The sequence below is a fragment of the Falco punctatus genome (assembly GCF_963210335.1).
Source record: "Falco punctatus genome assembly, chromosome: 3".
In the NCBI taxonomy this organism is placed as follows: domain Eukaryota; kingdom Metazoa; phylum Chordata; class Aves; order Falconiformes; family Falconidae; genus Falco; species Falco punctatus.
In genome coordinates this window covers 92,179,310-92,192,857 of record NC_137582.1, presented here as the reverse complement: position 1 = coordinate 92,192,857, position 13,548 = coordinate 92,179,310, and the positions used below count along the sequence as shown (strand labels likewise).

General features: G+C 37.0%; 1 protein-coding gene across 2 annotated transcripts in view; it reads right to left on the bottom strand.

The window, feature by feature from the left end:
* The window catches only part of EXOC2 (exocyst complex component 2), a 134,102-nt gene that overhangs the window by 100,556 nt on the left and 19,998 nt on the right, over nucleotides 1-13,548 (bottom strand). For both annotated transcript variants that reach the window (XM_080379913.1, XM_080379914.1), the window contains exons 3-5: nucleotides 13,121-13,297; nucleotides 11,617-11,743; nucleotides 1,635-1,748 (exon numbers count right to left, since the gene is read on the bottom strand). In XM_080379913.1, coding sequence (XP_080236039.1) covers nucleotides 1,635-1,748; nucleotides 11,617-11,743; nucleotides 13,121-13,297 — 418 coding nt within the window. The remainder of the gene's footprint in view (nucleotides 1-1,634; nucleotides 1,749-11,616; nucleotides 11,744-13,120; nucleotides 13,298-13,548) is intronic.

Here is a 13,548-nt window from a genome sequence, read left to right as displayed (position 1 = left end):
ATGTGGGGCTCTGGCTTCTTACCCGTTTCCCAGGCTACATGTGTAAAGGCACTTGAGGTCAGATCCTTCCAGCTGGTTTTGCAATTCCCAACAGCACTCTCAATGCCATCACTGAACCACGTATGTAGCACTCCGTCCCTTCATTAACTCAAGCTGTTATCACCATCCCCGGATATTCCTAATTTGAAGTCCTTGTCACTAAAGTGCAAACCTGCTGGCAAAGATGTTCCCGCCCCACTTCTCCAAATGAGTCCCATTTCTGACTAGTGGTCCTTGTTCTTTAGTAATGGATCCATGGCTACAGGAGTAAAAAACGCTGCCTTTGAAACCAGCGGTACAGCCACCTCTGAAACTACAGGATGCATCCGCTAACACTTGAAGCTTTCTCCTTCACATGTAAATGAAATGGAATACCTGGGCTCCCATGTTCTTCACTTTTGCCCCCAGGGTTTTGCAATCAACTCTTGATCTGTTCCATATCTTCCTTGGCAGTGTCACTGGTGCCCACATGAATGAGCAACAAAACAGCAACACTCCAAGTGCCAAACATAAAACAGTTACATCAAAAGCTGTTTGTTCCTTCTCACTGTTAACCCCCAGCTTTTTTTAAAACCTCGTGATCCCTGAAGTTATCAGGTTGTGCGAGGTAGAATTCATTTTGAATCACTCCTCATTTAGTTATTGGATATAAAAACATGCCGTCACTTCATATGTATTAGATAATAATGCTCTCTTGCTGTTGTTTTGCCTCTTCAATCTGCCACCACTTTGCGAGGAATTTCCCAAGCAGATTAATGGTTATTTCTGGAGCTCCTAAAATCAACCACCACCACCCAAAAAACAACAAAACCAACCCCCCAAAAAAACCCCCACCAAACCTCAAACAAATCCAACCTTGTTTCTACCATAAGATAACAAAAAACTTATTAAATCTGCAAAGTGGTATTGCCTTTCAAAATGCTAATCAGAATACCCAGCTATAAACAACAACAAAAAAAAGGCTCATCCTCTGTACTAAAAATGGCTTCCAGTATTATCCAAACACCAGCAGACAAAAGTTTCAGAACTCACTTATACATGCAAAATGTATTTATGTAATGCATTCATGTAAGTACATATTATGAACTAGGTTTAAAAATTAAGACATTAATGACGTTGAGAGATTTACCTCAAAGATCTTACTCATTTGTCCAACTTAATTTACTATAGCATTTTCCACAAGAGTTAACTAAAAGCTAACTGATACTACTGGTTTACTCTTAGTCTGTTCAGTGATCCTGAGCCTCTAGTCATGACTTAACCCCTGGAGTGTCCACTTAAGGCCATGCTGCCCAACTTCTTCATACACAGAGGGCTTTAGCCTGAAGAAAGACATTCTCTTCCTCCCCATCTTACATGGGGGAGGGGGGGGAAGCAAGCCATAAATTAGGTCTGGTTAAAAATGAAGTTTTCTTCATAACCACATTGAGCAAAACTTGTTGATTCACGTTTCTAGCAAAGCAGAAACATCACAGGCAGTAGAAACTACAGGTCTATTACTGTAAACATCAACCACCAATGACACGTCTATTGGATAATGAAATAACATTGAGTGACTTGCACTTAAAACAATTATTTTTATGATAGTAACAAACCTTGTTGTTGAATGATTCTCAATCAGATACCAGGCAGCAGAAAAGTTTTCGCTAGTGAAATCAGCACTCATCCCAGGAAACAGTGCCTCTAAATCTTTTTGAGGAAATCTGCCTCTGAAAAATGAATATTCATTTCTTCAGTGAGACATGTTCTTGTGAACAGCTTACAATTAGTAATGCCACATTATAAAAAAACCAAACCAAAACAAAACAAAAAAACCCCAAACCAACCAAATCATGTTGCAACAAGATGTAAATATAAACTTGTATCTCACCATGAAATTAAATCTGGTATTATACACACATGTAGCCTGCCTGGGAAAGAAGAGATTAAAATCTAATTAAGTAAACCTAATTTTACCATTTTGATTTCACCTTTACACATGACAGAAATATTGCCTGTACAAAATGCTTTTAAAGAAAGAGAACTGCTGCCTTCAGAAAATGAGACTAGACAGACTCACCATGGTATTACTAATATTCACATGCAGGACCACTAATGCTGGATGTACTCAGAGTCAACTCTTACCTTTTAAATAGGAAAATCAGTACATCAAACCAAGTAAATAAGAAATAATATTGTCTAAGCCATGGAACAGTATCTTTAACTTTTAAATGACAGGACATCACCAGTTGACAGCTAGTAATTGATCTCGCACCATCACTGTCTATTGGTCCACGTGCAGCCCAAGTCCCACGGAAACACAAAGGAAGATACATGGAACATACTTCCATTATATACAAACACCCTGAGTTAAAATCACCCTCTTGCAAAACAGAATATACTGATCCATCTCTGTTCATATTACACAAAACAAAAGTGGGCATGTCTTGAGTGAGAAACAGCATGTTTTGTTTGTTTTTATTCAGTCTTACAATGCATAAAGCTAGCATGCGAGCCAATTCCTTGTAAAAGCAGATTCTTTATAACAGTATATCTGACATTACAAGTAGCTTCTAAGATACTCATACAGAAAATGTATTCCATTTAAAGTCAGTGTAATAAAAATATTTAAAGCACTTTTTGATGAAAACATGAAACATAACAATCTTCATCCTGCAGTCCAGACACACACTTAACACTTGGCTACATTCATTCCATCGTGCGCTCCCAGTACATCACCAGGTGCACTCACCATTCTATTCTTTACCCACAGCTGCATCCCATCTTCAGAAACTAATTGTGGCAAACAAGGTTTTGTTTTTGTGGCAAAAGTTTACTTTTGGTCAGCCCTGAATTGGTCAGGCAGTTGGGCTGTATGATTCCTGTAGATCCCTTCCAAATGAAATACTCTATTCTAAAAATTTTTGGATTTTTGGATTACAAATGTCAAACTCAAGTCAATAAAAATCCCTCCTTGATGCTCACAAGCTAGGTGAGCTCTGCTATACAAAGCACACTGTATGCAAATGCAAACCTGCCATACTTTGCATCTGAGATCAAACTTGGGTGGGAGTAGCAATCTGGAGTCAGCTATTGGAAATACATTTAATAGTATGAAAAGCCATTTTCAACGGACACGAAGGCAGTGATTTGTTAGTTTTAATTTTTCTGTAATCTAAACGTGTTTCAAGATAGCTAAAGCTGTTTTTATTACAAAGAGCAAACAGCAGACGAAGTGAAGCAAATCTAAAGGCAGGCACATTAAAAAGTACAATTATACAGAAAAAAAAATAGTTGTTTTCTGTAAGTTTCTATTCATATCCAAATGGCCATTAGCACAACCAGGTACAAAGGACTTACATATATAATGACATGGCACAGAAGTCTTTCATCAGTAGCACTTGATTACAGCAGTGCCATTAAACAATACTTTTTAAAACCAAGAAAAAAATCAAATTAGATGCAAGGAAAAGCAATGACATATGAAAACTAGAGAGACAGGGGAAACTAGTGTAGCAACTAGTGCAGCAAATGTAACAACTAAAAATGAGGGTCCCAACATTTCTCTCTGTTCAATGAAAAAGTGATAATACCAATATAAAAATATATAAATATAAGCAGTAAGATTCAGAATTACCAATGACCTCGCATTTCATGAATGCCAGTTAGTGCACAGAAAATGCCAATGCATGGAAGAAGGCGAAGAAAGTTTTAATTTATCCTTCCTTTAAAGACATGTAAAGATATCTTACTTTTCACACACAGTAGTCAGAAGTGCCCAGCAGGCACATGAATCTGCAGGATGGTACTTCACATGTGATACCTGGCATGACTGTCCAGAAAAGCTTTTTTATTAAATTCACACATGGTGGCATCTTTGTGGTCAAACCCATTTTTTAATGCTAAAACCCAGAAACAATAAAAAAATTACAGTTACCTCAGAAGAGACTCAGATCTCCAGTACAAGCACTGTGTAAGTGCACACACACAATACAGAAGCAGAATTCTGACCATATTTTTCAGAACATCAGTACATTTTCTCAGAAGACAAAAGAATAGATATAACACAAAAAGCACACACACTCACTCAACAAATATACCATTACCAAATGCTACTTATTGCAAGATTGTAAGACGTATGCATAGCAGTTTAAGCCTACGCATGAGCTGTACAATTCCTAGGGGAAAAAACCCTATTAGAGAGAGAGGGAGAGAAACCCCAATAATTTAGCCAGGGATGTAATAAATTCCTGCAAATTACTTTTGCCCACAGACAGTGGGGCAGAAATGAAGGGTGGGGTTTCTTCAGTGTGATGTTTCGCTGCATTGAAAAGTTATTAGGAGCTTTTTTCCCAGCAGATGTACTTGTGCAGAACCATAAATTATCAATGCGTTTATGGGTACTTTTATCTGTGCAGACACATTTTAGACATAGTCACAACAGAGTAGAAATATGAATGTGAATGTGTGCAGTCTGTTAACAATATATTATACTCTGTGGTGTAGTATCCTCATTTTTATCATAAATTTTACCAGTAGTTTTTCCACTAACAGATAGAAGAAGCTTGTAATGACTTGGTACAGCTGTCTTCACAATTAGCTGCTCACTAAAAAGTTCAAACTGAAAGCAACTGTACTTCTAAAATGTCTGGCCTGGCCAGATGCATCTAAAAAGAGACTGATTCCACATATACACAAGTTTGTTTCATTAACTTCCATTAGTAAATTAAATAAGTCCTTGGAAGTTCTCATGAAAATTTGCTTACGGTTTACTTATAAACAAGCACATATGTGACTTGAGAAAGTATTTCTGTTTTACTCATTTCAACATTATGGGGCAAATATGAACTAGTAGCAAAAACCGAGACTGAGCTGACATGCAATGAAATTGTTGATCTTTTTTCTGTTGATTTGCTCATTATACAAGAATCACTTCAGGAAGCAACTCTGAATACTTAATCATTGACTAGAAAGCAATCACTGTAAAAGAAACTTGAGCACCACAAACTGAATTCAGAAAACCTCAGAAAAAGAAGAGAGAAGTTCACCATCCTTGATAACTCCACATATTTCACTACCTTTATAATTTCAGCAAAGGTACACATACAGGATTTATATAGTAGTGCTTTCTGCTACGTAGACTATTTTATTTAAAACAGAACCAGATCCGGTACAAGACATGTAGTTAACATTTTTAAGTAGTCTCACTCATCCATCAGTAACGATTTTAAATATAAAAGTAGTTAAGACTTCACATGCTGTTTATATTCATAAGAACTAGAATTAAAATAAATTTGGTTTCAGTCCACTACACACTTTCACTTCCCTCAAACATATTTTAAGTATAGCTAATACAGTCATGCGGTATTAAATGTAGTGGTCCTTGCTTCCATGTAAAGGCCATGCATGTCTGCTTTGGATTCAAAACACACAGGGTACAATCAATTCACTTGCACCGCATGCGCCCAACAATACAAGGCACTCCCTCTAGCAGCCCAAACTTTAGGTTCTCTATAGCCTGACACTCAATAAATCTAATTTAACATCACAGTCTATATTGGCTCTTACAAGTTCTACTGCAGAACTTGTGCACATACAGAGCACTTATATTCTGCAGAGGTTTAAGATTAGTTGTATCTCCATGGGTAAATCACAACCTCCAAGAAGTCACAATTGAGTAACAACAACAGAATGCAATGGATACTCATGAACAGAGCCTGACTATGAATGCAGCTTAGCAAGGTGTGATTTTTCTGTCAAGATTATTTTCCTCCCAGAGTTTCAAAATCTCATAGTATGCTTTTCAGCATACACGACAACATTTGCAGATTAAACGCAGGTCCCAAAACAGGATACAGCCACCAAAAGGTAACTTGAACCTCAATTCCACAGGAGTTTATAGGTCAAAAGGAGCAACTTTAAATAAACACAGATTCTGAATAGCAACCAGCATAAACAAGCTCCAGCTAGAGCTGCTGTACACTCCTCCCTCTGTCTGGTACCAGTCAGACTCCTAGAAGCAGGCTTTGTAGTAGCTCTACTGTGCTCATAATGCATGCAAGACGACCAGCATAAGGGACCCTGGAGTAGACTAAACACAACAAATCAGGAGGTGTTAACAAAGATCTCCAACAGCAAAAAGACAAGGATGCCCTCTGGCAATTACTCCCTAGTAGCATGGGTTTATCAGAAATACGACAACAAAATGACAACCATATTTGAGACATGGCAGAATGTGAGATATCTACTAAGAGGTTACAGGCTAGTAGCTGCAACCGATGCATCAGCCTTACAAGCAGTTAAGTGTTACTATGTTTTTAAGGTCATAAAACTAGGACTATATACCGTGTACAGCATCATATACATATGTGCATATGTACACATATATATTGTGTACACCTGCAGGTTTCACAATTTTTCCACGTGGATCTCTGATAAACGTTTTCACAAGCCCATCACATTGAAGGATGAAACTGACTGCGTTTCCATACAAGCCACTTATAAATAAATATCAAAGTCTCCAGAAAGTCTTTTCCTATCTCATGGTAGCAAGCTGATGTTTACCATTAGGTGGCAGCGTAAGATCATCTGTTCCCTCCTCCCAGATGAACTGTTTTGGAAGCCGTCGTGGGAAGAGGGAAGCATCTGTACTGAGTGGGTGGATACAGAAGTATGTGGAATGTACTTAGCATGTCAGTATTTGCTTTCATGTACGAGATGGATCCACCATAATGACCTCTGCTACATGCAAAACAACAAACACTATTCAAAGATTTTCTAACCACCACTAGGTCTGACTGCTGTTACCGCTTTGCAGAGAATGGATTTTCTTAGTCTGACAGAGTAGGTAAAAGAGGCAGGGAACCTTTGATTAAGCAAGGACTTGTGCTGGAGAGGAAAAGTATGTGGTACAAATGAACAAGCAATTCATTCACCAGTCTTACACAGAACTAAATTTTCCACCAACAGATTTCAACCAGTGCCGTTATGAAACAAGCATCACACATTCTCTCCCAGAACCACTCAAAATTCTGAACAATCCTATGTTGGTAGGACATAACTACCAACTTGCTCTTGTAACAGCTCTAAACTGCAAAAACCAACCTAAATACTGCAACACCACTGTAAATGTTAGTATTTTCACACCAGGTTTCCACGTTTCTCAGTCTGAGGCGACTGCTCTGTATACTCTTTTTCTTCCTGCAAGTTATTTAAGCTTTCCATAAGCGTTCCTGGCTACGTATGCTTAACACCACAGCCAGGAACACTCCTTGGGGAGGAAAGTGGTACAGACCTGCTTTGCACTTAAAGCCAGCATAAAGATGGTGACGGAAAACTAAAGCTTTGTATCAGTCTTTACTCCACTCTGAAAACCAAAAAACTAGAACTTAAAGATTAAATATTTTAAGTATCTATCTTCTGGTGTGAATGAAATACTTCATAGCATGCACACAATATGCAGTAAGCGACTGCAATGTAAGAAACCTCATCTAATGGAATCAGTTCTGTGTTTTGAAAGATGAACACAGAACTATTAGCGAGGAAGGAGACGAGACCAATGTGTGCAAACATTCTTCTAGGAAAACATTTGTGACTTTCAGGATCACCACTGACACATAGTAACCAGCAAGTTTAAGTTTCATTACAACAGAAATGATACTATTCAGCAAGTGAGATTCTTAGTTGTATGGCATGAGAACAACAATTGATTCTTAGAAAATATGAAGAACTTATCAGCCAGAAATTACATATACCTACTACCTGTTAAACTTGTAGGCTGCAAGATAATGGCTTGTACATTGCATATAAATATAATATTTAAAATAACTTGACTGTGTAAAAAACAACCAGGAGGATGAGTATATACCCATAGTTCTTACTTTGCATCCTTGCAACATTTGAATATAAAAAGAAAATTCCAGTGCCTATTTTGAGAATATATTTTACTTCCACAATGCATCTACAGGCAGTATTCTAATTAATAGAATGTGTTAGACCCCCTGTTATCTAATTTACTGTTGAAACTTTTTGTTCACTTAAATCCCAGTCACTTGCAACTAAATTCCAATCATTACGTCTACTGAGTCAGAATAAACGTATTTTTGTCTCTGTGCTTGCCTAATAGTTTAATGAAATGCTGTACTACAGCACTTCTGCTCCTTACAGGATCTTTTTTGCAGTATACCCATGTCCCATTTGCAACACCTTGAAAGTACCCATCTGAATGACTCAAAAGCCACAATTAACTTTAAAACACATTTTAATTGGACAAAGTAACATAAACAATGTTTTAAAAAAGCCATAAAAGAAACTTTTAGAACTAAGCATAGCCCATATTAAAAAGAAATAAAACTTTTAAAAAAATCACAACAGATAGGTGATACACCTCTTTCCCATGCTGCAGATTGTCTCTTCTGTATCATTTGCTGATGACTGACAACCACTTTCTAGAGGAAGGACTGATTTCAGTCTGCAGTCAGCCACTTCCTACCTTCTCTTCAGCATGCTCCTATCTAGCTTATTCCTATCCTATTTTCTCACATCTGTTTTTCACTCTGGTCCTCTCTGCAAATGTTTCTTTTGTTTACTATTTGCATCACTAATATAAGGCACTCCTTTCCCTGAGCAGCCATTAGGGTGCAAGGGTTGTAAATCCCACCAAGTCAGATCAATGCTGAATGCTTCAGCTTCAAAATTAAAATACACCCCAAATTTTACACACTTTAAAATAGTCTAAAGAAGCCAAAGGTATTAACAAAAGAGAGATCCATTATGCTGCAGAGTCCCATCTCCTTGTATACGCAACTATCATTCATCCCCTTCTGTTAAAGCACCAAAATTCTAACAATTTATCACTTTAGTGACAGATTATTCCCATGTCTAGCAATAGTAAATGCTAGTATCTTGCTTATCTACTCCCTTAATTTATAATTGCTTTTTTTCACTACCTTGTACAACTTCTCGTTACTCACCCATCACATCAAGTATTTGCAAACACGTAAGTTTAGTTAAACCGTATGGTAGTAGAGATTATTTTATAAAAGTAAATACCATATTGCTCCTATTTCTCAAGGAAATTATGAAAGCTTTTCCATTGAGGGGGCACTTTCTAATTAATAACACAGAATGTTACATCTACAGTCACAAGTATTAATACCATGCTCACCCATAGCACAAGGGCAGACCAGGCTTTTCCTCTCCTTCCCAATGAGAGTATTTGACTTCCAACTGACATCCAGTTCCCCCTCTCCATAACTTATTCCTCAATCCCTCTATAAAATTACTTGTTATATTGCCTAGTGTTCCTTCTCTCAAACAGGTAATTTTCAACACCACTGCTTGCAATAATCTTCACACCTCACCTCCAATAAACAAGGCTTGATACTATACTTGCCCAAAGATTTCCCTATTTCTCCCCCCCTCACAAAAAGGTTATTTCCTATCTGTACTTACACATTTCTGATGGGTTTTTTTCCCACATAAAATCTGAAGTTTCATTAACATGGTATTTTCTAATGCTTTTAGATGAAACATTTAAAATATAGTATCACTGGGTTTCTATTTAACAAACATCCAAACATTACTAAATTAAACAAATCTCAAACTAATGCTATTAGGTTTCTGGAAGACAATCCTTAATCTATCACATCAACACTGTCTGAACTGTAAGAACTACCAATTTTGGTTATGATGCCAAATAGTACATTAGACATTTTGTTAAAATAAGAACAAATTAAAAGCAACTATGTCATAACCACTGTATTTACAGAAAGAAGTATCGTAAGAAACCTATGGAGAGAGGACTACATAATCAAATTAGTTATATTGACTTAAATCCCAGATAAAATATTGGAAAAGCTGTTGCAGGTTTCAACTAATTCAACTAATCAGTTTTAATGTCAGCCAGTCGCACCTGTTTGTTACAATGTTTGAGAATGTATTATATTGGCTTTGAGATTAAGTGCTTCATTGAATAAAGTAACCAGGCAAAATTAATATATCAGTTTAAAGGAGACTTGCTACCGTAAGACTGATTACAGACATAGTTTTATGCGATGCCAATAGAACAGTACGTTACATGGACTGAAGTACTAACTATAAAAAAACCAAAACACCCAATACTTGAAGAAGCAAACTTGAGAACATATGTAGGTAAAGTTTTACTAAAGCCCACATTACTCTTTCACCAGTATTTGCATCATCACCAATAACACCTTTATGACCAAGATATTTTTTATAAATAGTTGGTAAAAACATTAAGTAGAAAGACTGTCATCTGAACTAAGACGACAGACTTGTCAACGAAGAAACAAATAGAGGAACACAGTCAAATGCAAAAAGAAACAGTCAGGATAAAGGAATCCAGGCCATCCCTACAGAATAACGAGCAATTGTGCCAGCAGCAAAGTAGCAACTCAGAGAATCAGCTAACAAGCCACTCACTGCTAGTTACCAGTGCAGCACTGTGGTAAAAAGGATTACTATGTTTTTTTTAGTTTATGAACAGGAAAGGGAGACTGGAGGAGAGACAGGAAGTCTTCTAGTAAGATACTGGAATATTGTCCACAGTCCTAGAGTCAACATTTTAACAGGACTGGAAAACTGGAGAAGATGAAAGTAGTACCTGTCAGAAGTTACATCAGGAGATGGAGAAAAATACTTACAAAGAGACAAAATCTTCAACGTAGTACAAAAAAATTGGGTTAGTACTTTGAAAAGAAAGAAAAATACATACTCAAACTAGGAAAAAAATGTACAGCCAGAGGCTGGAAGGTGATTACTGATCCACTGGAAATCCCATATGGGTTTTGAGAAAGCGCAGGTTCCCCATCAGAACAAGGTAACAACAGATGCTGCAGATTCTCTCCAATGCATTCCTCCTCACAGACTATTCAGCAGAGGAGACCCCTAGCAATAGTTAAATTTTAAATACCCTTTGGTTTTGGTAGAGCTGGTATCTTGATCAAAAGAAATATTATTCCTGATGCTATTTCTAGGAGTTGGGCAGGTTTGGAGCCCAAAAAGTGTCCCATTTAAAGTCTTCTAATTCCATTTATCACTCACTATAAAGTTTCTATTTCAGAAAAAAAGTATGTCGTAAATTCCACCGTACTTACTAACAAAAGTAAGGAAGTCTGTGGGTTGGAAAACAGTATTAATATTTCAATAAACTAGCTGATGTGGTATAATAAATCACATTTTACAGTGCAATTTTAGCAACAGATAGCAATCTAAACATCCTTAAAAGCCCCATGAAACTCAAATGCAACAGTAAGTATTCCATAGCTACAATGTATAAATCCAAAGCCTCGGGTTATTTACCAATCCTCAAAATCTAAACATCACTGGGGTTCAATATATCAGGCTTTTCGATTATCTACAGTTCTAATTGATGGTACAAAAAGGAGGATTATGAAGCAGGACAGAATGTGCACTAACAACTCTTCTGAGCACCAAAGAGTACACCAACAGCCAATATACGTATGGGGTTTTTTAAATCTTTCCCTACCCTGTAAACCATTAAACTTTTCTGGAATTCACTAAGGCACATATAGAGAAAACCACTAAAAATGTGGATTAAAGGCATTTGGTACTCACTTGTCTATCTCAATACCAAGCGGATTAGCTGGACGTAGGGACAAGGGGGGAATCCCTTTGTTCCTATCAGTGCGCATGTCATAATAGTTCATTTCATCCACCCAGACAGCAGACTGATCCAAGATACCTAGAGAAAACAAAGCACAGATCCTTAAAACAACAAAGGCAGTCCAGCACCATCAACTTCTGACATACTGAATTAATTTGAAAAATCCTGATAAAGATAAAATGCATGCCTAGGTAATATATTGGAAGATACATGGCAAAACAACCTGGATGCAATTACGCTAAATTATTTTATTATAGCTGCTGAAAAGGTATTCATGGCTGGGTATCAAATACTACCCTCTTACAGAGCACATAGTTTCCTATACCTTAAGAGCATTTTCCTAATCACAGATTGTTAATATTTTTTCATTCCTCAAACTATTTTGATATCTGTCCAAATTTTGTCATCTATTACTTTCAAACTGAGCAATTAGCTGGAGATCATCTTATTTGCATATACTAGGGAAGATTGGTTTTCTGTGCCACTCACTAGCCAAAAAGTAAGTAAACTCTGGCCACATGCCAAGATGGATGACTCAAAGGACACAGGACTGACTTACAACAAAGCATAAAGGTGAGGCACAATAGGTCTTAGCCCTCAGCCAAAAGTGCAGCCAGCCTTACTCTTGGCCATGCCCTTCTCTAATATACCCATTAGATGCCCAGCACCAGAGATTACCCCATTTACCTGTTTTTTAAATATCAGTTTTCCTCACCCATCACCAAAAGCTTCACTGTGTGACATATGCACTTGATTCACCTTTCTATTATTAAGAACTTAGTACAGCTTGGGAGAAATCGGGTGTTATTTAACTGAGAGAAAAAAGTCTAAAATGGTTCTTGTGGGAACCCCTATGTTAGAAAAGATAACCATCCAACTTCATCAATGAAGTGTTCTGAAAGAAATATTTTCAATCCAGAGAGTATTTAGACTGGATTCTAGATTAAGCAGAGGTCTGCTTGGCCACATCATTTAAATCGTTAAGCATCTCATGAGAAATACTTCAGACTTCCCATCTTTCAGGATGGTTTGAATTACAAACAAGAAATGGCACTGAGGATTCAAGTTTCTTTAAAGGATTAACTGTCAGCTCAGGATTCAGGTGTGAAGCTCATGAGCTGGTTTATATTTTGTATTAATCTAGTACACCTAAGGTAATTAAAAATTCTTAAATTTTAGAAGCTTAGTGCTACTCCTTACAGAAAAATAAAGGGCTACTTTTCATTAGTCATTGAGGGCTTTAGCAGGATATTGAGATAGGAGGATTAATTTCATGTATACCATGAGCTTATCTATGTATATATTTGCACATTTTATTGATACACTCTGCTTCTAGACAACTGAAGAACTGTCCTGAGGTGGATCCATTTTAAACATGAGTTTTATTTAAAAAGGAACTCAGTCATGTATTTGTTTAGCAAAGAAAACAGATGTGAATTTGAACAAGAAAAATACCTATTTTTTCAGGTTTAAGCAGTTTGAAGGAAACAGTTGAAGTTCCTTTGCCACCAGACTTTGTAGTAACAATAATGTCTCCCTTGTCATTTTTAGCCTGTCCAACTCGACACACAATTTTACTGGCAGACATCCATTCAGCAGTTAGCAGACAGTTGTGCCCACAGATTGTTAAACCTGGGAAAAAGAAAAGAAGAAATACGCTACTGTGAATAGAAGTACCTTTTGAAATTCTGTAACACAAGTACATTTATGATGCTTCACATACTTTACATAAACATATGACCCTTCTCGAATCCCTTACAGCCAACTACAGTGAAAGTCACAAAAACATGTTTCAGATGTTCCCTAAGTGATTTCAGGTCTTTTATCCTAGCGACACTTCATATGATACACACAAGCGCTGCCTGAAGCTTATTTTAATCTTT